Here is a 27472-nt window from a genome sequence, read left to right as displayed (position 1 = left end):
TACAATTCTGCACCCACTGAACGCCCTGCTGCAAACTGGAGTAGCATGGAAATGGAGTGATGAGTGTAAGCGTGCCTTTCAGAAATGTAAATGCCTAATCACTTCAAAAGAAGTATTGGCCCACTACAATCCAACACTACCGATTCGGTTGGCATGTGATGCGTCTCCCTACGGCATTGGAGCGGTGCTGTCACACAAATTCCTTGATGGTTCAGAGAGGCCAATAGCCTTTGCGTCGCGCTCGTTAACCTCAGCCAAGCGTAACTATGACCAGATTGACAGGGAGGCCCTCAGCCTGGTGTGGGGGGTGAAGAAGTTCAATCACTATCTGCATGGGCAGAAATTCACCCTACTGACTGATCACCAGCCTCTTGTCTCCATTTTTAACCCAAAGAATGGCGTTCCGGTGATGACGGCGCAACGGCTGCAAAGATGGTCCCTTTTTCTAGGGGCACATCAATACGACATAGAGTACAAGGGTACGAAACAGCATGGGAACGCTGATGGGCTGTTGCGCCTGCCGTTGCCTACAGTGGAGGAAGCACTGGCAGTGGACCCTGTTCAGATATTCCATTCGACCATAGTCGAATGTCTACCTGTTACAAACTCAAGTATAGCGAAGGAAACCTGAAATGACCCGACACTCTCTCGGGTCTATGATTTGACGGTGAAGGGATGGCCAGCACATGGCGACTCACTGTTGCCAGCATTCTCGCCAAGGAGAGAACAGCTGTCAGTGTGCCGGGGGACCTTGATGTGTGGATCCCGAGTGGTAATGCCACCCAAGTTGAGAGATAGAGTGCTCAATGAGCTTCATGAGGGTCATCTGGGAGGGGTAAAAATGAAGAACCTAGCCAGGGCATTTGTGTGGTGGCCGGGAATCGATAAAGAAATCGAGGATATGACCAAGAGATGCACAGGATGCCAGAAAGTCCAAAACGCTCCACCACAGGCCCCGCTACACCCATGGGAGTGGCCCTCATCTCCATGGCAATGGGTACACATTGATTTTGCTGGTCCATTTATGGACTCAATGTTTTTAATCGCCGTGGATGCACATTCGAAATGGCCAGAGGTCATCAAAATGTCCTCCACCACCACGGAGAAAACTATTGCAGTCCTACGGACCATCTTCGCCAGGAATGGCTTGCCAGAACAGATTTGCTCCGACAATGGACCACAGTTTGTGTCCGAGGATTTCCGGAGGTTTTTGAGGAATAATGGGGTAAAACATTACACATCTGCCCCATATCATCCAGCCACAAATGGATTGGCTGAGAGGTTTGTTCAGACCTTTAAAAAAGCAATAAAGGCGATGTATAATGACAACATACCACTACAACACAAGGTGGATAATTTCTTGTTTGCTTACCGGAATGCGACACATGCAGTCACCAACCAAGCTCCAACCATAATGTTCTTTAACCGAAGGTTAAGATGTCGCCTGGATTTGCTCAAACCAAACATAAGACGAGATGTTGAGGATAAGCAATTCCAGCACATCAATGAGAAGCCAACCAGGAGCTTCAAGATAGGGCAACCAGTCTTGGCCCACGACTACCAAACAGAAAAATGGCAGCCAGGAACGATATGCACACAGCAGGGACCACTAATGTACACAGTGGACGTTGGCAAGAGCATTGTGAGACGCCATGCTGACCAGATTCTAGAGTCACAGGAACAAGTCAAAACCATACCACGAGCATGCGCACCTGGTGATGAACCCGAAGTACAGATTGCGTCTACCTCAGAATCGGTGGTATTGGATGCTGACGAACCAACCAATGACAATGAGCCAGAATCGACTCCGCTGCAAGAACAGGATACTCGAGAAAGGCACTATCCAGACAGGATCAGGAAGCCTCCTCAAAGACTGAATTTATAAATGATTACTTCAGTTGATGTATATAGTACAGAGAAAATTGTAATTGTAATTAGTTATTATTTAATTGTTAAATGAATGTTATGTACTGTTTATCTAAAAGGGGAGGAATTGTTGTGTATGTATCTTTAAGAGAGAACTGCTTTTATACTGTAGTACCGGCAGTGACCACACCTGTATATAAAGCCATAGCAGGCTTCTGTACTTTCAGTTCCAGCATACCCTCTGTTCAGTAAACACCTGTTATTACTGTTCTCCTGCAGTCCGTGTGTTATTGATACGCGGACACTACACTTTGTACCTCTATCCTTTCTTTGTCCCTCTCATCTGGTTACTTATGACCCACCTGATGTTACACGCTTCCACTCACTTTTATTTTTTTTCAGCTTAAGTTCAGCCTCAAATAGGAGTGGAAAACCTAAATGCAGTTATATGTAGTTCACATGTCCTGCACCTTTATCAAAGTATTATCACATCATGTTTCATAAAATCCCATAAGGAAGTTTAACTGAAAGATTGAAATAAAAACAGAAAATGCTGGAAATACTCAGCAGGTCAGGCAGCATCTGTGGAGAGAGAAAATTAAAGATTTATTGTTAGAAGAATCCTTACCTTTGCCTTTGAGGTTGTTTCCCCAAATTTGTTCCCGAGTGACTCCAAATTCTCAACATTTAAATCAAATTTGGCTGCTGTTTGGATTGCCGTGAGGTTATTAATTATTTCTGGACTATAGTTTTCAAATTTTGTTTCAAAGACAACCTGGCCAGTTTTACTTTGTATGTAAAATGCCACTCTCATCGTTGGCTGGGAACCAGAGACACAACTGATATTACTGGCAGATGTGATTCTCTGCACAATTTCCTCTAGCTTTAATTGTAATTTTTGTTGACCAGTAAATATGTTCTGTGATCCAAACCATCCAGGGAGATCAAATCCCACAGCAATGTCTACGATGCAGTCTGCAAATCACATAAAACAAAAGCAAACAGAAACTGCATTTTTGCCTTTCATTTCACAGGTAAACAGTTTACGGACAAATGTAGACTTTTAGAAATAGACTACTACTTATACACAGGATAGTGAGTTAATGCACAATTCAATATTATATATAATGCTTTACATCACAAAAATGCACAGCCTAGGACATCCTAAGCTGTTTGAAAATATTCATCCTGCCTGTGACATTCAGCAGTAGGCACTGATATTACTTATTAAATATATTTTAAAACATCACTAATCTCTAAATGACATAGATAATAATTAATATGTGCCTGTGTGATCATGTATTGGTAGCTCAACTCTTGTTTAGACTAATGCTTTGTAATTCAGTGACACCTATTTCAGTGGTTCTCCAACTGGGGTCCGTAGAGACTTTCCAGGGGGTCTGCGAAACATTGATCAATTATTTGTTGGAGAAGATCTCTGAAAAAATGAACCAGTGAGGATCGGGGAGGAGACAGGACCAGAGTGTTCACATTCAGGTTCCTTCCAATGACTTCATTGGTGTCTATGGGAGGAGAGCAGAGGTTGGCTGGCAGGTAATGCAGCGAAGGGCGACTGAAAATAGAAAAGTTTCGTCGGGAGTCGATAAATGTTAACGTTCAACTAAGGGTGAGTCGCCATCGTTCACCATGGCCTTGATTTTCCTAGAGTCAACAGGCGGGGTTTCAGGCATGTGGGGGGGGGGGGGGGGGGGGGGGGGGGGGGAAAAAAAAAAAAAAAAAAAAAAAAAAAAAAAAAAAAAAAAAAATCGCAAAAATAGGGGGCCGCGACACCCCCCCCGCCTGATTCCCCGCCCAGTCCAACTTTCACCCCGGCGTTTCAAAGCGACCCAAATCAGTCCTGCCCGCAGCAGGCGGGACTGGTCATCAGGAGCCTAATCAGCAATAATTGGCATCTATAATGCCATTTTAAGGGGCCCTTGCAATTTTCAGCCTTTCCTCACGTAAACCACGCCTGGTGGGAACACTGCTGGTGAACAATGTCTGCTTGCTTACTTTCAGCTGCAGGTCAATCAGGGAAGAAGAGATTTAATCATACAGCATTTGTAGGTTGCAGGACCTTGTTGTTTCAGGCTTGGGGCAACTTGTTCAAGGCTTAGGCACAGCTGCGGAAGGTTGGAGGCTCACACACTTCTCCAGTGTGAGCTCCTGGGAAGCCCCTCTCACCACCCTCACTCAGCGCTTCCTCAACGGAGGCATCTGCCAGAAGCATGGGAGGCCCTTTGTTCCTTCCCTTCTTGGCATTAGAGGATCTCCAACAGTAGAGGAGGCTGCAGCAGATCCAGCAATAACAGCAGCACCAGCAACAGCAGCACCAACAGCAGCAGCACCAGCAACAGCAGCACCAGCAACAGCAGCACCAGTAGGAGCGACAGGCTGCAGCTCAGCCACCTGAGGCAGCACAGGCCAGAAGGGGCCAGCGCATGGAAGGCCGTCGGCACAGGAGATACTCCCCAAACAGGATCTACAGACACAGAGTGAGCTACCTCAACATGACTGAGCAGCAGTGCCAAAGGCGGCTCCGACTTTCGTGAGAGGTAGTGACTGACATCTGCGCAATGCTGCAGCAAGTCCTGGAGCCCAGAGCACCAGGTCGGCACTCGTTACCAGTGGCCATCAAAGTCACCACTGCACTCAACTTTTTTGCCTCAGGCTCCTTCCAAGGATCAGCAGCAGACATCAGCGGCATCTCCCAGGCGGCCGCACACACTTGCATCACTCAGGTAACCGATGCCCTCTTTGCGCTCGCGCACAATCACATCCATTTCACCAGGGATCGCGCAAGTGTGAGGGCACGAGCGCTTGGATTAGCTCAGCTGGCAGACTTTCCAAGGGTGCAGGGCATCATTGACTGCACACATGTGGCCCTTGGGCGCCCCATCGCAATCCAGGAGTTTTTGACAACCGCAAGGGCTTCCACTCCCTTAACGTTCAGCTGGTATGTGACCACAAGGAGATTTTGCATGTTTGTGCCAAGTACCCTGGCAGCTGCCATGACTCCCTCATACTGCGCCAGTCTACTGTGCCTCCACTATTCAGTCCGCCAAACGAACTTCAGGGATGGCTACTTGGAGACAAGGGATATCCCCTGCGGACTTGGCTAATGACGCCGTTGAGGAGACCAGCCAACGAAGCTGAGGAGCGCTACAACTCCAGCCACATTACCACCAGATGCATTATCGAGCAAACCATCGGATTGCTGAAGATGCGCTTCAGATGCCTCGATAGATCAGGTGGAGCCCTGCAGTACTCAGCTGCCAGGGTCTCCAAAGTCGTTGTGGTTTGCTGTGTGCTTCACAACATGGCACAGCGTTGTGGCCTGCAGATTCCGCAGGACCAAGAGGCTCCTCACAGAGCCGCCTCGGATGAGGATGATGCTGAGGATGATGCTGAGGAGGAGGAGGAGGCCGGAAACGAGCATCCTGCAGAGGCCCATCAACCAGTGGCACCAGTACGCGAGAACATTGCTGGCCGGAATGCAAGGAACGCACTCATCCTGACCAGATTTGCTTAGCCTGGTACATCAAACACTGTAGCCTCGCTGCTTCTTACCTGACCTTGGACCAGCTTCCTGACATCTGCAAGTAATCCTCATGGCCTCAATGTAAAATTCCCATTCGCCAAATGACAGATGCCACAACTGCAGCAGTTGCCATCAGATTTTTTATGTACAAGAAACTGATGGCATTCAAACTATATACAGAACTTTTCACCCAAGTGTCTACCCTTGTGATTAGTGGTGCTTTATTTTTCTCTTACGCGTGCTCCTACGTAGTGGTACCCCTGTGGCTTCAGCAGATGTGGAGGCCCCTTGCTCACTTTCCTGCTGCTCCTGTCTCGACACCTTTGGCGGGCGTCCTCTGGGGTGGCGAGCCTGTGAGGGCTCGCCAGCAGTCTGCTGCTCCTGCGGCTGTGCAGGGGTTGAGACGCCTATCTCACTTGGGTGTGGACTCCGGCGGGGCTCTGACCGAAGGCTCTGAAGTGGCATGGAAGTGTGAGCGCATGGAGAGGAGCCCCCACTTCCTTGAGGTGTGCCAACAACCTCCCTCTCATGGGTCAGCTCCCCCTCAGCACCTGCAAGTGGCTGGAGAGCGCCTTGCTGCACATCAGGGGGGCCATGGGGACCCGTCTCTGCACTGGAAGTCCTGCTCAGAAGGACTTCCATGAAGGTCTGGTTTCGGTGCTCAATAGATGCCCATCGCATCTCAAGAGATGTCATTCTATTCTGAGCACTCACCTTGTTTTCCATACCCTGGTGACTAAGCTCCTCCATGGCCGTAGCCCTCCTCTCCTCGGCCGTAGCCCTCCTCTCCTCAGCCGCAGCCCTCTTCTCCTCAGCCGCAGCCCTCTTCTCCTCGGCGGTAGCCAGCCTTACCATGGAGGTAGCCATCCTTTCCGTGGTGATGCGTTCATGCGCCAATGACTCCAATAAGGCTCTGCTCATGTTCGCCATGGACTCCTCCATTCGCTCCACACTCGCAGCGACCCTGGAGACAAAACCTGCCAGAGACTCCTGCATCTGTGCATGGAGATCCATCACCTCTTCTCTTGCGGATGGACCCAGAGGCATAGGGTCGACATGCAGCTGAGCTGAGCTGGCAGAGGCCTGCGCCCTCCGACGAGGACTCTCCACTGCTGTCCCTGTCTCCACAATCTGCTGATGCTCACTTGTGAGCTGTGAAACACCAGGTGACAGCACGACTCTATGTCCCGAAGGCCCCCCCGAGGTGTGAGTGTCTGCGTTGGTGCTGGGTGCGCTTACTTCTGCTGACGCTGTGCCCTCAGAGGTTGGAGCTTCCTCTGAGGAGTCTGGCTGCACAGCTTCTTCCCCCTCGACAGTGGGGACGGGGGCTCTGGATGGTCCTGTGGGGGAGTAAAGGAAAGAGTTCGAGATGTGATGCCAAGGCTACATGCACATTGGATTTTGCTGATGCTCATAAGTCCAAATGATGTAGCTTCAGAATCATAACAGCGACTCATGCTATGTCAATGAGAGAGATGGAAAACTATTCTGTCACCAGCTTGCGGGCTTGCTCCTGTCTCTCCTTCCCCAGCTATGTCAGCCCTGACAATCTCCATCACTCCTTCCTCCCAGGGGGTCAGGTGGGCGATTGAGGGTGGGCCTCCTCCAGTCCTGGCTCGCTCTCTCCTGTTGTGAGCTCTCTTTTCCTGCAATGAGGGAGACAAGTGGAGTTTGAGTGAGAGTGCAGGAGTGATTGTAGAGATTGCATAGCATAGATACTTAGAAGGAGACAAAGAGGGTGTGAGGCTGCAAGACCAAGGGCCCTCCCTATGTGTTGTCAGTTGTGTTCCAAGCATTAGAGTGAGAGGCAGTGTGAGGGCTGCATGGTGGAATAGTTATGTGAATGTGAGCATAGAGAGAGAGGGAATGGGTAAGGGTGCATGGATGTGACTGTGAAGTGGGATGTGGAGGAAGAGAGTGCTGAAGCTGAGTGCTGTTGGGGAAAGGCAATGGGGATCAGGTTGAGGGTGATGGAAACTTCATACTTACTTTTCCTGTACGGTGAAGGTCATGGAATCGCTTCCTGCACTGCATCCAGGTTCTTCGCGTGACTCCCTGAGAGTTCACCTCTGCTGCCACCTCCATCCAAGCAGTCCTGGTCTCATTGGGAGGCCTCTTCCTCCCTGAGCTAGGGAAGAGGACCTCCCTGTGGCCCTAACCCCATCCACTAATGTTTGCAGTGAGATTTTGAGGTTTCGTCAAATTTGGCGGCAGTTCAGGGTCTGCCACTGGCACCAGCTGCTGCAGGCTCCTCTGCCATTCTGGACAGCTTGTTGGGAAGCCTGCAGAGGTTGAAAAGCTTGCTGTAGACTTTAAAAGCACCATGAATGATGACATCATACTGTGGGGCTTTCTGACTGGAAATAGTCAATTAGCAAGGGTTCCCACATGCTGGAAATGAATTGGCCAATTGAGCGAAAATTGCGTGCAGCTGGCAGACCCATTTAGATTCGCGTCGAAACCCGACATTCGGGGAACCCGACAATTCCCTGCACCTGCGGGAAAATCGGCCCCCATGACTCTCCTGCTGACTTTGTGTGGTCTGCTGGAAGGCTTTTATTCGTTGCGCGAAGTTTTCCCGAACCAGTTGGATGGGATAATCTTGGATCATTAATGTCAGCAAGTTGAAACTGCTGCTGTGCTGAATCTGGCTGAAATCCCATTACCGCAGCAGCACTGATTTATGTGCTGGAAAGTTCTGGAAAAATTGCATGGTGGAGGGAGCAGGACTGTTGGTGACCCAGGGCCCATCAGGTTGCCCAGCTTTTTTTTTTGGGGGGGGGCAGTGGAGAAGCGAGTTCGAGTTCGGGTTCGCGTGTCACTGCCTGGTGACGGCAGGGTGTGAGCTAGAAATGCAAGGACTTGTTCCTGCCCCGGTGGGAATGCCCTGACTACGAAAAGAACAAGTTTGTATGATGTGGATGTCGGCGGACGGGTGGGAAGCAACTGATCCCAATCACTCAAGCCTCTGTATGTTTTGGAAGTTTTTTTTCCGTCTTGAGTTCTTTTTAATTTCACTTCTTTAGCACTGAATTAAAATTGAGGCTTTTGCTAATTTCAAATTCTATTTTAAAGAAAAGTTTCATAATTAAATTTCATAGATGTGCAGTAGTTTTTAGGACAGTACTTAAATTTAATGGTGCAAGTAGGAAAATGAATAGCAGGCGCAGCTTTAAATAAATTGCAAACAAATCCTGCTAATGCGAACAGTTCAAACCATCATTATAGTGGTTAAAATCGCCCCCAAATGTCTGTCTCTCCTCGGCTGCCTCAAATAGTGGTTCTTATGCAGAAAGCATAATAACAAGTAATGACTGAGAAACGTTTTATGTTTAGCATGAAAGAGAGAAAAAGAAACAGGGAAAGAGAGAGAAAGAGAAAAAGAAAGAAAGCATAATAACAAGTAATGACTGAGAAACGTATTTACTTTTAGCATGAAAGAGAGAAAGAGAAAAAAGACACAGACAGACAGACGGATAGATCGATTGATCTTGCATTTCTATAGAAACATAGAAGATAGGAGCAGGAGTAGGCCATTCGGCCCCTCGAGCCTGCTCTGCCATTCAATGCGATCATGGCTGATCATCCAAATTCAGTACCCTGTCCCTGCTTTCTCCCCATACCCCTTGATCCCTTTAGCCTTGAGAAATATATCCAACTCCTTCTTGAATATATTTAATGAATTGGCCTCTGCTGCATTCTGTGGTAGAGAATTCCACAGGTTCACCACTTTCTGGGTGAAGAAATTCCTCTTCATCTCTGTCCTAAATGGCCTACCCCCTATCCTTAGACTGTGACCCCTGGTTCTGGACTCCCCGACCATCGGGAACATTCTTCCTGCATCTAGTCTGTCCAGTCCTATTAGAATTTTATAAGTTTCAATGAGATCCCCTCTCATTCTTCTAAACTCCAGTGAGTACAAGCCCAATCGATCCAATCTCTCCTCATACGTCATTCCTGCCATCCCAGGTATCAGCCTGGTGAATCTTCGCTGAACTCCTTCCATGGCAAGAACATCCTTCCTCAGATAAGGCGACCAAAACTGCACACAATACTCAAGATGTGGTCTCACCAAGGCCCTGTACAACTGCAGCAAGACATCCTTGTTCCTGTACTCAAACCCTCTCGCTACGAAGGCCAACATACCATTTGCCTTCTTAACCGCCTTTCATGCCCTCAGGATGTCCCAAAGTGCTTTGAATTGAAATGGTTCCACAGTAAGTGAATAGGCTTTTACTGAAGAATAACACAGGAGAGGCAGAAGGGCTAAAAAGACCAGCTGACTTTTTAAAAGTTGTCTAACATTGATGCTGCATTTTCTTTTTGGATTGTAAGAGGATGGAAGTTGCAGACATTGTTTTTGTAAGAGATGGCTCAAGCAGCAGCATAACTGCTACTCAGTTTGACAACATGTAAAACTTTATAATAAATCTAGTCAACCAGTCAGAAGTTGAAACAGATGGGGTGTGATTTGGAGCCATACTGTATGATGACAATCCGCAAACCAAATTTCAGCTTGATGCATTCACAAGCAAAACTAAGGTTTGAGATGCAATTATTGGAAAGGAACTGAAAGGCGGAGATACATACACAGCAAGAGCCCTTAATCATGCTAAAAAACTTTTGGATTCAGAAAGAGGTGGTCGAAAACTACATGGAATGCCACAGTTCCTTATAGTCATTACTGACGCAGGAGCCAGAGATAAAAGCAACCTACCAGCTGAAGCTAAAGCTATTAGAGATGATAATGTTGATATCTTGGCCATTGGTCTAGCTGGTGCCAAGGAGGATGAACTTTTAAAGATTGGAGGATTGAACGACAATTGGTTTTATGTACAGAACTTTGATGGCTTGAAAAGTTTACCTAAAAATATTTCTAAAAGGTTATGAAATAAAATTAAACCAGGTAAGTGAAGACCTGAAAAACAATTTCTTTATACTTTTGGTGAGTGAGATTTGACTGACATATCTTTGAAATAATAATTGATTATACTTCCTGGATGTTATTGTGTTATCTCATTGTAAGTGATAACTGGTGGTGTGTACATCAGTGGAGAGAAGAAAACAAGCATAAACAACAACTTTTGGATCTCATCATGTCACAGATGAGGTGAGTTATCTGGCAAACTTATAGGGGGGAATTTTAACTCCGCCGCCCAATGGAAACCAGGTGGGAGGGCAGTTAAAATGGAGAAGGTGGATTACCCACTCTGTCCCCGATCTATTGCAATTTTAAAATGCCTGATTTTTCAGGCCTATGAGGTGCCCGGCTGGAGCATCATACATTTATACAAATTGGGGCCCTATTATATTAATAGGACCCAAAGCCATCTTAACCAGGAAGTCAGTGGAGTGCCCACAGCGAATGCCTCAACAGCAAGAACCTAGTCAGAATACCAAAGAAGTTCTGTAAGGTAAGTTTAAAGCTTTCCTTTGTTGGACCAGGAGAAGCACATCTCCCGATTTTCTTTTCATCAAATTACCCCCCTGGTGCAGTAGCTTTGATTGTTTTATAATGAAACACCTCCAGATTTTCTGCCAACCCGTTGCAATGGATTATTTTTCCTCTTTGCCCTGAAATCTCCAGAATTACCAGATTTCAGATAATTCGGCCACAAATGTTGCAAAAGAGGCATTTGAGACATAAGTTATGAAATAATAAAAAATTACCCTGATTTTTTTTCTTGGCGAATTTTTCCCCCTCCCCTGAAAGTGGCTATACTTCCACAAGAGCTAGTCACTCTGTTACCTCGCTTAAGTGGCCATTATTCATGTGTGCCATGACAATGAGTGTCAGTGGGCTATTGCACTGCAGAGGCATCACAGCTGAACCTGATCCTCGCAAGTCGTCCACACATTTCAGCACGTGCACAATTCTGGTGTGGGCCATGCGGACGTCATCTTGATGAGGGCGTTAGCGTTGGCGCTGGGAGCGTACGCCAGAAGTATGTAGAGTAAGCAGATCGTGACGTCTGCCAGCGCTGCCATTTTCGTCCTCAGCGGTGGAAGTAACGCTCTGTGTTAACCTCGCACAGCTGAACTGGCGTTCAGTAGCTGCAAGGACACCCTACCAGCGATATTTAAAGGGATCATCAAACACTTTCAGGTGAGTTGCTGATTAATTTCTACTGGTGTAAGTTTGTGGAAGTGTTTGGAGCTTTCTAGATTTGTTTAAAGTTGGTGAGGTGACAGGGTGTGGTATTGCAAGTGGACTTTGTGGAAGCTGCTTGTGACTTTAAGGGTTCTGGTCAGACAACTTGTTTCCATTCAGGTGTGCTCAAGTTGTCATCCTTCTTGGCCTGCAGCATGACAGGGAGATGGAGCAGAGGCAGCGAAGAAGAGGACAAGCTGTTCGCAGAGGGAGGGAGAGGAGGGGGAGAAGGGCTCTCAGCAGGAGGCTACCCACCTAGGGTCTGCCAAGAGCAATTCTCTTACTCAACCTGAGCCAGGAGCAGTGTGTGAGGTGTCTGCACTTTACAAAGGAGGTGCTCACAGAACTCTGCCACCTCTTGCAACCAGATCTGCAGCCTCACACCACAGCAAGGGCAGTGGTGCCAGTGGCTGTGAAGGTAACCGCGGCCATGAATTTCTTTGCATAGGGATCCTTCAAGGCTGGAGCAGCCGACATCAGTAACATCTCCCAGTTCGCCGTCTATTGCTGTATAAGAGAGGTGACAGGCGCTCTTTATGCCAGGAGAGGGAACTTCCATGTCTACTCTCTGACCAGAGAGAAGCAGGCAAAGCATGCACGTAGCTTTGCCAGTGTAGGGGGCTTCCCTATGGTGCAGGGCACCACTGGCTGCATGCACGTGACTTTGCGGGCATTACATCTGAATACTGAGCTGTACCGCAACCGCAAAGGTTACACTTGCTGAATGTGCAGTTGGTGTGCGACCATGCTCAGCACATAATGATGGTGAATGCCTGGTATTCTGGCAGCAGTCATAATGCTTTTATTCTGCGCCAGTCCACTGTTCCCGCAGTCTTTGAGCCACCAAGACAAACCAGAGGGTGGCCACTGGTCCACAAGGGCTATCCGCTGATCACCTAGCTCAATACTGCACACCGCAACCCATGCACGCGTCGGCAGCATGCATATAATGAGAGCCATGCTGCCACACAGAATCTGATAGAGCAGACCATTGGCGTCCTTAAACAATGCTTCCGGTGCCTGGACCACTCTGGAGGAGCCTTGCTGTACTCACCAGAATGCGTTTCAAGATTTGCTGTGTTTTGCTGCATGCTCCACAACCTCGCCATCATGAGAGCACAGCCTTTGCCACCAGGTGTACGGCGACCAGCTGAGGAGGAGGAGGAGGAAGCGGAAGAGAAGGAAGCGAAAGGTGGGAGGCAACCCAGACAGCCCCTTTGTGCCGTGATCAAATCATCTGACTGTGGTACAAGTGAACACAACCCCATTTACCCATTCAACAATAGTCCCACACCTTACCTTCCCTCTCTTACTGACCATCACAGCGTCCTCTTGGCCACAATGCTGAAATAAAAGCCATCACAAAGGAAACATTCTAATTCAACATTATACAGCAATCCATCCAATATATCCTAACAAAGTCAACTAATCAACCTTGTGCATTCCCTTAATGCCTGTCTTCAGTGTGCCTTTGCCTGTCCTAGTGCTCCTATGAAGTGCTACCCTCGTGACTGCCGCATGGCTGGTGGAACGCTGCTAACTTTCAATGGGGGAGACTGCAGATGGCCTTGCAGGATAACTGCGAGCAGTTCTGGGCCTAGAAGGCCCAGCCGCAGACTGCACCACCTCGGCATGGGTGGCAGCAGTCTAGGCTGACTAGCTGACAGACAACAGCAAGGGCACTGGCGGAGTGTCCATGGCAGGAGGACGAATGCTGTCATCCTGAAGAGGACAGCAGTTTCGTCCTCCATGTTGCCACTGGCACTACACTGGGGTGGCACCTCAGCATTCCTAGCCATCTGTTGGAGGACAGATTGCTGGAATGCTGTGATACCCTGCAAGCCCCTTTCCACACTATTAAACTCAGCCACGATGGCAGCAGTCTGAGATTGCGTGGCAACAAGCTGAGCCTGCATGAGAGCAGTCCGAGCTTGCATGACTTCAGCTTGAGCTTCCACTGCAGCACTCAGATGTAGGGAGGCTTGTACTTGTGTTGCAATGGAAGCTGAGACAATGGAAGTTGATCCATCAGACGCTGCATGATGGTTGGGTCTGCAAGTGTGCTAATGCATCTGCCCACCCCTTTCATGCTGGAAAGGATGGACTCCAAGCTCTCTGCAAAGCCCTGTGCAAGGTTGGTGCTGGACTCCACCATGCTCCTTGACATTGCACTCAGATATTCCAGCAGGCCTGCCAATGCAAAAAACATTTCATTGTGCACACCCATCAACGTTCTTCTGTAGTCCACCCCATCAAAGTTCTCATCTGACTCCTCTGCAGCAGAACTCATGTGCAGCCTCTCCCTCCAGGGAGCTGGCACCTGCGCTACCCTTTCCACCTGCCCTGGCTGCAGCCCACTCGTGCCCAGTGATTCACCACTTGCAGATCCCACCTCTAAGCTACCCTCTAAACTCCGCGCAGTGCCAGTATCTGAGCTGGTGGCTGACTGTCAGATCGAGTGATGGCGTTTCTTCTTCTTCTTCACTCTCCTCTCCCCCTTCTTCTACAACCACTGACCGGGTAGGTTGGATTTCTTGGGTTTCTGTAAGTTGTGGTGAGGGGAGGGGGGAAACTAGAGGTGCATGCTTACACCATGTGCAGCTTGTAAATCAAGAGAGATTGTTGGATGAGGGGGAAGTGGGATGTGAGAAGGGGAATTAACTATGAGAATGCCAGTTATGAGCCACCTTTTCCTGCAAGAGAAAGGGAAGTGTGTCAGTGGGTGTGGTGCAATGTGTTTGGATGATGTGCCTGTCATGGTTGAATAGATGACAGTGTATGCAAGCTGTGAGACATGGGTGTGAGGCTTGCAGCAGTGGTAAGTGTGTGAGGGTGAGGTGAAGCTATGAATGTGAGATATGAGTTGTGTTTGGTAGAGATTGTTGGTAGGTGAATGATGGTGGTGTGTGAGGCTAGTGGTGCAGATGGTGGGAGATGGCATTTGAAGATGAATTGACTGACCTTGACCACGCGTGTGAGGTCATTAAACTTCTTCCTGCACTGCATCCACGTCCTCAGGGCTACACTGCAGGCATTCACCACAGTAGCTATCTGGTCCCACTGTACTTTGGATTTGTTGTCTGGAGGGCCTCCTGGCCCCCTGTGGAAAGAGGATCTCTCTCCTCCTATTGACGTCTTACACCAATGTCTCCAATGCTGCATCGGAGAACCTTGGTGCAAGCTCTCTCCTCTGCTGTGCCATCATTACTTGACTTTTTCCACTGTCTTCCTCAGCCAGTAGTATGATCTGCTGCAGCCAGAATGCACCTCCCCTTTAAGAGTTGCAGATTGCCTTTAAGTAGTGCAGGCTAGCTTTAATTTGTGCTAGCCTCACACGAACTTGGGCCCCCTGCTGAGCATCAGTCACTCAGCAGCGCGTTCAGTGCTGGACTGAACGCCACAATAATGGAAATAAGCAGGCAGCACAGAGTTTGCGTGCTGCCTGCAGTCCTCCGAATGGGCATGGGTTGTTAGTGCAATGTGATCCCCGTTTCCTGGAACAAACAAATTTCTTGGACATAGTATCCTTACCACCTCCTGGCTGAGATCAGCCAACAGCAAAGATTGGGGATTGAACCTGGGACCTTCATGGTCTGTATGGCTCAGCTACTTACTAGGTAAAGTTGCTGAACTATCAGAGAAACTTGGTCTTAATGTTTTTTAAGTTTTAAGTGTTGAATCTAGATTTTATCTAATTGTCAAATGTTGAAAAGCTCAAATATAAAAATTGTTTTAATTCAGTGGTCACAATTATCTTTGATGACTCCTAATTGGTGTTTTGTATTTTTATCTTTTAAGGTTTATTTTATATATAAAAGATGATATCCTTCTTTAGTAAAACTTTGAACTTGTCTTTATTAATTTCCATCTCTTTTTCAGGAAAGTGAAACATAACAGGACAATGTAAAAAGTGTTTTTTGTGGCTGACGTAAATAGGGCTCGAGCAACAACTGTATAGGCGAAATTCCTAGAGACATCACGCACACAGTTGTGGCTTATTGGAAAATCCTAGTTGCAGTGTCTGTGATCTTTCATCTTTTTGATTTCAACAGACAGAAAATCATGGACAATGCACCTGTGCTTTTTGGATAGGCTGCTTGCTGCGTGCCAGACCTTGCTGGTGGCTCAGAGCCTCAGAAAGCTTTGGCCTCTATGTAGAACATGTAGAGAAATGTTCTGAGAACCCACGCTCCAGTGGGTCTCGCATCCAGCCAATGGCTTTATCATAAGGTCACAGTTGCACTGCCTGTGATCTTTCATCCATTGTTTAATGGGAAATTATGGATAGTGCACCTACGATTTTCTGATCAGTTGCTCACTGCACACAAGACTCTGTCAGTGGTGCAGTCTCAGAATATTTCACCCATACTGCCTACAAAATGAAAATCACCAAATTGCTTTATTTTCCAGTGTGCTAATCATTTTGTGATTTTGTTTTTTGATAGCCTGTGGAAAAGCAGATATTGTTTTCCTAAATGATGGATCAGAAAGTATAAAAAATGTACAATTAGATGCTATATATAAGTTCTTGAAAGAAGTGGTGAAGTTGTTTGTTGTCAGTCGAGAAGAGGTCCAGATTGGAATGGCCCAATACAGCAAGGAGATGCAAGCAGAAATTTATCTGAATGAGTTCGATTCCCAAACTACATTACTTGGCAAAATTGAGAAGATCAATCAGCTTAAGGAAGGAACCTATACTGGAGGGACACTAACATTTGTCAAGGAATTACTTGAACCATTAGCAGGAAGTCAAAAGCAGGATGGGGTGCCTCAATATCTCTTTTTGATTACAGATGGTGACTCGCGTAACCCTGTAGGCGGTCCAGCTAAAGATCTATGGCAGGAGAATTCTATACCCAGCAACTGAAAATTATTACTGGAAATGATAAGAATATAATTAAAGTTGCCGATTTCAATTTAATTAACGTTAAACAAAGAGTTGCCCATGCTGTCTGTAGTGTTCCTTCTTCAGGGGGTAAGTGTAATTCTCTGAGTAATAACACCTTTCTACCTCAGTGTGTTTAGTAATTGTCACTACATACACTGAGACCGACTATACCATCAGATTAGGTCTCACAACACCTAGGGAAATGGGACTGGCATGTTTTGGGCGTGAGTGCTGGACTGGGTGCCCATTTAAAAGGCCTGCCTGATAGTTGATTCAGGCAGGAAAATAGGTGCAGAAGGTCACTACCGGACTTTCAACTGATGGTCACCCATTTTTCAGGTGAGAAATGGGCAGGTAATAGTTGAAACTCTCCTCCAATGGATTTATCTTGTGACAGAAAGCCCTAATGGGCTGCCTGTATAGCTAAAGGATACCAGATAGGCCAGGGGTTCTCAACCTTTTTTGCTTCGGAGGCCCCGCTCCTGTGTTATAAAAATTCCGCGACCCCCCCCACCCCTATAACACAATGCAAATATTTTTTCCTGTATAAAAGTTAATTATTAGTTATTAATAGCTTTGCTACACGTTATGTAAAGAAGAATTTATTAAGTCCTAAATTTACATAAGCAAAATATTGCAAATGCTAGAAACGTGAAATAAAAACAGAAAATGCTGGAAAGACTCAGCTGGTCATGCAGCATATGTGGAGAGAGAAACAGAGTTAATTTTTTCCAGTTATGACGAAAGGTCATCAACTTGAAACATTAACGCTGTTTCTCTCCCCACAGATACTGCAAGACCTGCTGAGTATTTCCAGAATTTTCTGATTTTATCCTAAATTTACATTATGTGCCCATTTGCAGTCCAAGGTCTGCTCCACCCTATCAACCATTTGCTTAACAGGAAATGAACTAGGAGCAACAAGCGCAGTGCTCATTACAGGCTCGTTTTGTGCACACTCGGTCGGACTAGACTAAAATTCCAGGTCCACATCCTCCAGAAGAACTTCCCTCTTATTTTGATACCAAACACCAACATGGTGGTTGTAATGATCAGTAACCTGTCATTCTGGAATGGTACATTAGGTGGTGCTGTATGTATATAAGAGTGGGCTACCCACGATGCACTAGGATACCCACAAGGCAGCAGTCAAGATGGAGGCCTCTACAGATACTGTACCTAGTCCACATGTGCTCAATAAAGTGTCTAGCAAAAGCTAGCTGTTCATAATAAGAATGTCTAGTTATTAATGAACATAACATGGTACCAAGATTGGTAAGATCTGCTGAATATTGTGCAACGCGACATGGAGAATTTGAAGCCACCAGAGCGTTTGAAACTCACAGGAAATGTCGACTACAATTGGCAGACTTTTAAACAACAATTTGAACTCTACATTGCTGCCATCGGGTACGGTACGAAGCCAGACGCAAGGAAAATAGCGTTGCTGCTCACGGTTGCAGGCCCACAGGCGATAGAGGTATTTAATACATTTGTATTTAATCCAGAGGAGAACAGAGAAAAATTAGATGATGTACTAAAGAAGTTTGATACACATTGTTCTCCCAAAAAGAATGAAACCTATGAGAGGTACATCTTCCGTTCTCAGACACAGCAGCAAAATGAGACTTTTGATAGCTTTTTGACTCATCTGAAACTGAAAGCACAGACATGTAATTTCTCTGAGCTGAAAGCATCCATGATTCGTGACCAGATTGTGTTTGGTATTCATGATAAAAAAGTCAGGGAACGTCTGTTGAGAGAAGCCGAACTAACATTGGAAATTGCTGTGAAAATATGCCAAGCTAGCGAGCTAGCTCAAAAGCATGCCAAGACTTTCAGTGAAATCAATGATGATGCGATTGCAGTAAGTGCTGCTGTCGGTGCTGTGTCCTACAAGGGGAAGAAACATGGGCAGAACAGAAGTGAAAAGCAATCAGAGGAAGGAATTTTTAATTGTAAATGCTGTGGTTACAAACACCAGTTAAAACAATGTCCATCGTTTGGAAAAATGTGCACAAAATGTCATGGAAAGAATCACTTTGCCAAACAATGCTTTTCAAAAGTAAAAACTAAGAAAGGGCAACGAGTTAATGTAATTGAGGACACTGGTTTAAGTGAGACATGTTTGGTAGGAATGGTGTCATGTGACAATATCAAAAAGGATACAGAAAATGTGCAGCCCTCAGGAATTAACAAAGCTGAACATAAAGTTAATGCAGTAAAAGAGGACAAATGGATGATCCCACTGCAGGTAAATGGAGCATTAGTTACATTGAAACTAGACACTGGGGCAAAAGCAAACTTAATCAGTATGAGTGACATTAACAATATGAAAGAAAAACCCAAAATACAGAAAAAGTCAGTACTACTGAAGGACAATAATGAACAGAAAATAGATAGCTTAGGTGTATGCAGACTTAAAGTGACAGTCAAAGACAAAGTGCATCATCTCATGTTTTCTGTTGTGGCTGAAGGACTTGATTCACTACTTGGGTGACAAAGCTTGTGAGGACTTAGAACTGGTCAAGAGAGTCCACCGTATAAACTGTGCCATAAGCAGACCAGATGACTCAGTGGATTCTGTAGTGAATAATTTCCAGGATGTGTTCAAAGGATTTGGAGTTCTACCATTCACTTACAAGATCCAGCTAAAGGAGGATGCTCAGCCAGTGGTACATGCTCCACAAAGAGTTCCAGCACCCCTGCGTGACCGGCTCAAGAATGAACTGGACAGAATGACCACACTAGGAGTCATCAGGAAAGCTGAAGAGCCAACAGACTGGGTTAACTCCATGGTATGTGTAAAGAAAAAGAACAATGATCAGTGGTGTACCTTTAAGGAGTTATTTTACAACTTCCAAAAAAAATATATTCCACTGAGAAGAAAAGGGTATAAAAGAAAAGACAGTCATCCGTGGCTAAGTAAAGAAATTAAGGATAGTATTCGACTAAAAACAAGGGCATATAAGGTAGCCAAATCTAGTGGGAGGATAGAGGATTGGGAAAACTTTAAAAGACAGCAAAAAATAACAAAAAGATTGATTAAGAAAGGGAAGATAGATTATGAAAGTAAATTAGCAAAAAATATAAAAACAGATAGTAAGAGTTTTTACAGTTATATAAAAAGAAGAAGGGTGGCTAAAGTAAATGTTGGTCCCTTAGAGGATGAGACCGGGAAATTAATGGTGGGAAATATGGAGATGGCAAAAACACTGAATGAATATTTTACATCAGTCTTTATGGTAGAAGACACTAAGAATATCCCAACACTGGACAAACAGGGGGCTAAAGGGGGGGAGGAGCTAAACACGATCAAAATCACGAAGGAAGTGGTACTCGGTAAAATAATGGGACTCAAGGCGGAAAAATCACCTGGACCTGATGGCTTACATCCTAGGGTCTTGAGGGAAGTGGCGGTAGGGATTGTGGATGCATTGGTAATAATTTTCCAAAACTCCCTGGACTCGGCAAAGGTCCCGGCAGACTGGAAAACTGCTAATGTAACACCCTTATTTAAAAAGGGCAGTAGACAGAAGGCTGGAAACTATAGACCGGTTAGCCTAACATCTGTGGTAGGTGAAATTTTGGAGTCCATTATTAAGGAGACAGTAACAGGACATTTGGATAATCATAATTTAATAGGACAAAGTCAGCATGGTTTTATGAAGGGGAAGTCATGTTTGACAAATTTGCTGGAGTTCTTTGAGGAAGTAACGTATAGGGTGGATAAAGGGGAACCAGTGGACGTAGTGTATTTAGACTTCCAAAAGGCATTTGACAAGGTGCCACACAAAAGATTATTGCTTAAGATAAAAAATCACGGGATTGGGGGTAATATTCTGGCATGGATAGAGGATTGGCTATCTAACATGATGTGCCTCAATAATTCCGAGACTCGATGTTAGCGAAACAAAACAAGGCTTTTATTAACTTAGAAGGTAACACGCAGTGGAGGGAGGTATCTTCCATCTGGAGGTCTGCAGTACTGGATATGAGGCCAGACTGAGCTTGCTTACAGAGGGGACAGGTATGGGCGGAGCCCTACACACAATACATTACAATATACAATACAATGGTGAGGAGACGGAACTGAGGTAAGGGAACTGAAACCTGAAACCAACCACAGTCACAGGCAGTGATGAATGGAATATTTCATCACATTCACCCCTTCTATAGATTTAGTCTGCTCGGGGGTTTGATAGTCCTCTGCGACCGACGTGGCTGTTGTGGTGTCGCGGGTGTCGGCTGGGTGTCCCCGGTGGCCTCCTGGGTCTCTGCCGGGGGTGCCGCCAGGGTTGTTGAAGGGGTAGTTGGTGGGGGTGCCGTTGGTCGATGTTCTTCCGGGGGTGATGAAAGAGTAGTGGGTGGGTAAGAGTTGCTGTGATCGTTGTTGTTGCTATTGCCGTGGTTGCTGTTGTTACCGGCTGGGGCGACGTCTTTTATGGACACGGTGTCCTCCCTTCCGTCGGCGTGCCGGACATACGCGTATTGGGGGTTGGTGTGGAGTAGGTGCACTGGCTCCATGAGAGGGTCCGTCTTGTGGCCCCTCACATGCCTTCGCATGAATACCGGACCTGGGGTGGAGAGCCATGACGGCATGGATACGCCTGAGGTGGATTTCCGGGGAAAGACAAACATTCGTTCATGAGGCATGGCATTAGTGGCAGTACACAATAGCGACCGTATCGAATGGAGCACATCTGAGAGGACTTCCTGCCAGCGGGAGATAGGGAGGCCCTTGGTCCTTAGAGCTAGAGTGACTGCTTTCCATACTGTCCCGTTCTCTCGCTCCACTTGACCGTTACCCCGGGGGTTGTAGCTGGTGGTACGGCTCGTGGCGATCCCCCTGGACAGCATGTACTGGCGTAGCTCTTCACTCATGAAGGACGCCCCCCTATCCGTATGGATGTAGCTCGGCATACCGAACAGGCAGAACAGGCTGTTGAGGCATTTAATGACCGTGGCGCTGGTCATGTCTGGGCAGGGGAAGGCGAATGGGAAACGGGAGTATTCGTCCACAATGTTCAGGAAGTAAACATTGCGGTCGACTGACGGGAGGGGGCCCTTGAAATCTAAGCTGAGCCGCTCAAAGGGCCGTGTAGCTTTGATTAAGTGGGCTCTATCTGGGCGGTAGAACCGAGGCTTGCACTCAGCGCAAGTGCGGCAGTTCCTGGTCAGAGACCGAACTTCCTCAATCGAGTAGGGTAAGTTACGGGACTTTATGAAGTGGAACAGCCGCGTGACCCCTGGGTGGCAGAGGTCGTTGTGGAGGGTCTGTAGCCAATCCCCGGTGGCGCTGGCACACATCCCTCGTGAGAGGGCGTCAGGGGATTCGTTAAGGGCCCCTGGCCGGTAAATGATGTCATACTCGAAGGTGGAGAGCTCGATCCGCCACCTAAGAATCTTATCATTTTTAATCTTCCCCCTCTGTTTATTATTGAACATAAACGCTACCGACCACTGGTCGGTAAGTAGGGTGAAGCGTTTGCCGGCTAGGTAGTGGAGCCAGTGGCGCACTGCCTCCACGATGGCTTGGGCCTCCTTTTCTATGGAGGAGTGTCTGATCTCGGGCCCTTGGAGGATCCTCGAGAAGAAAGCTACGGGCCGCCCCGCCTGGTTGAGGGTGGCCGCCAAGGCAAAGTCAGACGCATCACTTTCCACTTGAAAGGGAGTGTTCTCGTCCACTGCCTGTAGCGTGGCCCGCTCAATATCCTGCTTAATGCTTTTGAAGGCGGCGTGGGCCTCAGCAGAGAGCGGAAAAGAGGATGCTTTCAAGAGGGGCCGGGCTTTGTCGGAGTAGTTGGGGACCCATTGGGAATAATAAGAAAATAACCCCAGGCACCTTTTCAGGGCTTTGGGAGTGTTGGGCAGGGGCAGCTCCCGTAGGGGGCGCAATCGGTCGGGGTCTGGTCCGATTTCCCCATTCTCCACCACGCTGCCTAGTATGCAGAGACGCGTGGTGTTGAAAATGCACTTGTCCTCGTTGTAGGTGAGGTTGAGTTTTTGTGCGGTTTTCAGGAACCTCTCGAGGTTCGAGTCGTGATCCTGCTGGTTGTGACCGCAGATGGTGACGTTGTCGAGATAGGGGAAGGTTGCCTGCAAGTGGTGGTCATCGACCATGCGGTCCATCTCCCTCTGGAAGACCGAGACCCCATTCGTCACCCCAAAGGGGACTCTGAGGAATTGGTAGAGGCGTCCGTTCGCCTCGAAGGCGGTGTACGGGTGGTCCTCTGGTCTGATAGGGAGCTGGTGGTACGCTGACTTGAGGTCGATGGTGGAGAACACCCGGTATTGGGCGATTTGGTTCACCATTTCTGATATGTGGGGTAGCGGGTAGGCGTCTAGTTGGGTGTACCTGTTGATCATTTGGCTATAGTCGATCACCATCCGTTTCTTCTCGCTACCCCTTACCACTACCACTTGGGCGCGCCACGGGCTGTTGCTGCGTTCAATAATGCGCTCTTTCAGGAGCCTGTCTACCTCGGTCGCGATAAACCGCCTGTCCTCCCAGCTGTACCTCCTGCTTTTGGTCGCTATTGGCCGGCAGTTAGGGGTAAGGTTCGCGAATAGCGAAGGCGGCTTTACCTTCAGGGTAGCCAGACCGCACACTGTGAGGGGCGGCTGGGACCCACCGTACTTGAGCGTGATGCTTTGGTGGTTGCACTGGAAATCCAGGCCCAAGATCACACTCGCACATAGATTCTTCATGATTAATACTTTAAAATTATCATATACAGTTCCGTTAACGGACAATTGTACCGTGCAGTAACCCAGAATGGTCGATGTCTGGGTTTTATCAGCCATAGAGATGGTACCCTGAGTAGGGACCACCTTTAGGGAGAGTTGTTGTGCCAGTTCAGGGTGGATAAAACTCTCCGTGCTTCCACTGTAAATTAAACATTTAACCCGGCACCCATTTACCTCGATGTCCACCATTGATTTGGATAGCGGGTGCGGCCTGGTCTGGTCCACTGTGACCGATGCCACTGTAGGGCCCTGATCGAGACAAGATGGCGTCCACGCTGTCTGCTCATGAGATGGCGGACCCCACGAGGTCGGGCAAGATGGCGTCCAAGATGGCCGCTCCCACGGCGCACACGCGGCGGTGGCGGGTGTTCCGGTGGGGTTCCCTCTGCACACCTTCCCGAAGTGCCCCTTCTTACCGCACTTAAAGCAGGTGGTGCCTTTCGCCGGGCACAGGTTTCTGGTGTGCTTTGGCTGCCCGCAGAAGTAGCAGTTGGGTCCCCGACGCGTCGCGGCTGTCGTAGGGCTTCTGGGGGGAGAGCGGGGCCCCGACGGTGTCGGGCTGCCGGGCGGGGAAGATGCCTTACAAGATGGCGGCGCCCTTGGTGCACACGTGGCGGCGTGGACGGCGCGGGCTGAAGAGTAGGCGTCCGAGTTTCTCTGGGCCACATCCAGGGATCGCGCGGTGTCCGCAGCCTGTTTCAGGTCCAATCCCGTTTTTTCCAGCAGTCTCTGCCGGATGTAAGTGGAGCTGAGGCCTGTGATAAAGGCATCGCGAACAAGCTCGTCAGTGTACACTGCGGCTTTTACATCTTGGCACTTGCAGTCTTTGCCAAGCATTTTCAGGGTGCCTAGGAACTCCTCCACCGATTCCCCAGGTCGCTGTGCACGAGTAGCGAGCAGATGCCTAGCATAAACCTCATTCGTAGGCTGCTGGTAATGCGCCTTTAAGATGTCGCAGGTGGCCAGGTACGTGTCGGCGTCTTGGATGAGGGGGTAAAACCGGTGGCTTACCCAATTCCGCAGAATTCCGAGTTTCATACTCGCAGCGTCCGTAGCGTCTTTGACGGCTGCGGAATTGTCCAGGAAGAATTCCATACACATAAACCAGTGTCCGAAGCGTGCTGATGCGTCCGAAGCATGCTGGTCCAAATCCAAATGTTCGGGTTTTAGGAGTTGATCCATTGTGTTGAAAAATAAGTTAATAAAATTGACGTGCCTCAATAATTCCGAGACTCGATGTTAGCGAAACAAAACAAGGCTTTTATTAACTTAGAAGGTAACACGCAGTGGAGAGAGGTATCTTCCATCTGGAGGTCTGCAGTACTGGATATGAGGCCAGACTGAGCTTGCTTACATAGGGGCCAGGTATGGGCGGAGCCCTACACACAATACATTACAATATACAATACAATGGTGAGGAGACGGAACTGAGGTAAGGGAACTGAAACCTGAAACCAACCACAGTCACAGGCAGTGATGAATGGAATATTTCATCACATAACAGAAGGCAGAGAGTTGGGATAAATGGTTCATTCTCAGACTGGCAAGCAGTAACTAGTGGTGTTCCGCAGGGGTCAGTGCTGGGTCCCCAACTCTTTACAATCTATATTAACGATTTGGAGGAGGGGACCGAGTGTAACATATCAAAGTTTGCAGATGATACTAAGATGGGAGGGAAAGTAGTGAGTGAGGAGGACATAAAAAACCTGCAAGGGGACATCGACAGGCTAAGTAAGTGGGCAGAGATTTGGCAGATGGAATACAATACTGGAAAGTGTGAGGTTATGCACTTTGGCAGGAAAAATCGTAGAGCAAGTTATTATCTTAATGGCAAGAAACTGGAAAGTACTGAAGTACAAAGGGATCTGGGGGTCCTGGTGCATGAAACTCAAAAGGTTAGTATGCAGGTGCAGCAAGTGATTAAGAAGGCCAATGGAATGTTGGCTTTCATTGCTAGGGGGATAGAATATAAAAATAGGGAGGTATTGCTTCAGTTGTACAAGGTATTGGTGAGGCCGCACCTGGAATACTGCGTACAGTTTTGGTGTCCATACTTAAGAAAGGACATACTTGCTCTCGAGTCAGTACAAAGAAGGTTCACTCGGTTAATCCTGGGGATGAGGGGATGGACATATGAGGAGAGGTTGAGTAGATTGGGACTCTACTCATTGGAGTTCAGAAGAATGAGAGGCGATCTTATTGAAACATATAAGATTGTGAAGGGGTTGGATCGGGTGGATGCGGGGAAGATGTTCCCGATGATGGGTGAACCTAGAACTAGGGGGCATAGTCTTAGAATAAGGGGCTGCTCTTTCAAAACTGAGATGAGGAGGAACTACTTCACTCAGAGGGTGGTAGGTCCATGGAATATGCTGCCCCAAAAAGCTGTAGAAGCTACATCATTACATAAATTTAAAACAGAAATAGACATTTTCCTAGAAGTAAAGGGAATTAAGGGTTACGGGGAGCGGGCAGGAATTTGGACATGAGTCTAGGTTTGGATCGGTCATGGCCCTGTGGGTAGCGGAGTGGGCCCAGGGGCCATGTAGCCTGATCCTGCTCCTATTTCGTGTGTCAAATTCTGTTAGATTCAGGAGATGGTTCTGTGATAGTGGATTGGCGGTTAGGATCAGATCAGCCATGATCTTATTGAATGGCGGAGCAGGCTCGAGGGGCCGATTGGCCTACTCCTGCTCCTATTTCTTATGTTCTTATGTTCTTATGTTCTAAGAATATGCATGGATCCAAAGGACTTAAATGCAAACATAAAACGTGAACACTACCAGATTCCCAAGTGAGAAGAAATCACCAGTGAAATGTCAGGTGCCAGATACTTTACAAAGCTCGATGCCTCACAAGGATTTTGGCAACTAAAACTGGATGAAGAGAGCACCAAATACTGTACCTTCAACACAACATTTGGCAGGTATTGTTTCCTCAGAATGCCTTTCGGGATAATATCTGCATCTGAAATCTTTCATCGAGCGATGGAACACATAATTGAAGGTCTGGAAGGAGTTCGGGTCTATGTTGATGACATCATCATCTGGGGCTCCACACTGAAAGAACACAATGAGAGACTGACTAAAGTGCTACAGAGCATACGCTGGGATGGACTGAAGCTCAACAAAGCCAAGTGTCAGTTTGGCGTCCAGGAAGTCACTTTCCTAGGAGATAATCTATCTGGTAAAGGAATAGAGCCAGATATGGAAAAAGTAAATGCCATACTCAAAATGCCCCGACCCACTGACAAAAAAGGAGTGCTATGCATCATGGGGATGATAAACTTCATTGGAAAGTTCATTCCTAACTTGTCAGCCAAGACAGCCTGTCTGCGAGACCTGCTATGTAAAACAAATGAGTTCGCATGGACAGAAAGACATGAACAAGAGTGGATAAACCTCAAAACAGTGCTAACACCCACACCTGTACTCACCTTCTTTGACCCAACAAAAAGAATCAAAGTGTCAACGGATGCATCAAAAGATGGCCTAGGTGCGGTCTTGCTACAAGCAGAGGGTGAAGATTGGATGCCTGTTGCCTATGCCTCCAGGTCTATGACTGATACTGAGTGTCGATACGCCCAGATTGAAAAGGAATGTCTAGGCTTGGTAGTTGGACTAGAAAAGTTTCATGGCTACATATATGGACTTCCCACCTTCACAGTTGAGACAGACCACAGCCCACTGGTTGCCATCATAAAAAAGAACCTGAATGAGATGTCTCCAATGATTCAACAACTCATGATGAAGCTGCAAAGATATGACTTTGAACTGATCTACACACCAGGCAAATACATAGTGTTAGCAGATGCACTATCCCGAGCACCCACAATGAGTCATGTGAGCTCTACTGAAGAAGACGTGGATGTTCATGTGAGTATGGTCACTGCTGCGCTGCCCGTGTCAGACACAAAATCAAAGCAAATAGCAGAAGAAACAGTAAAAGATACAGTATTACAAACAGTAATAGAGAACACTCATCATGGTTGGCCAAAAGGTTCCTGTCCAAAATATTTTCACATAAGGTCAGAATTGAGTGTCGCAAGTGGACTATTACTAAAACAGAACAGAATAGTCATTCCACAGGCTCTACGTCAAGACATGCTCAAAAGGATTCATGAGGGACACCTCGGAATTGAAAAATGCAAAAGGAGAGCAAGAGACACTGTTTATTGGCCTGGCATAAATAAGGACATTGAGAACATGATAGGCAAATGTGAAACATGTCAGAAACACCAAAACAAACAAGCAAAGGAACCAATGATAGTAGCTGA

General features: G+C 47.3%; 1 protein-coding gene across 1 annotated transcript in view; it reads right to left on the bottom strand.

The window, feature by feature from the left end:
- The window catches only part of LOC147117767 (collagen alpha-6(VI) chain-like), a 206573-nt gene that overhangs the window by 156705 nt on the left and 22396 nt on the right, over window positions 1-27472 (bottom strand). The window contains exon 4 of the mRNA XM_085989029.1: window positions 2495-2841. Within this exon, the coding sequence (XP_085845155.1) occupies window positions 2495-2841 (347 nt within the window). The remainder of the gene's footprint in view (window positions 1-2494; window positions 2842-27472) is intronic.

This window comes from Somniosus microcephalus, chromosome 5 (genome assembly GCF_052327205.1).
Source record: "Somniosus microcephalus isolate GS21.2 chromosome 5, FLI_Smic_1.0, whole genome shotgun sequence".
Taxonomy (NCBI): Eukaryota; Metazoa; Chordata; class Chondrichthyes; order Squaliformes; family Somniosidae; genus Somniosus; species Somniosus microcephalus.
Note: the sequence above shows the minus strand (reverse complement) of the source record. Positions and strands in the feature narration are given on the sequence as shown.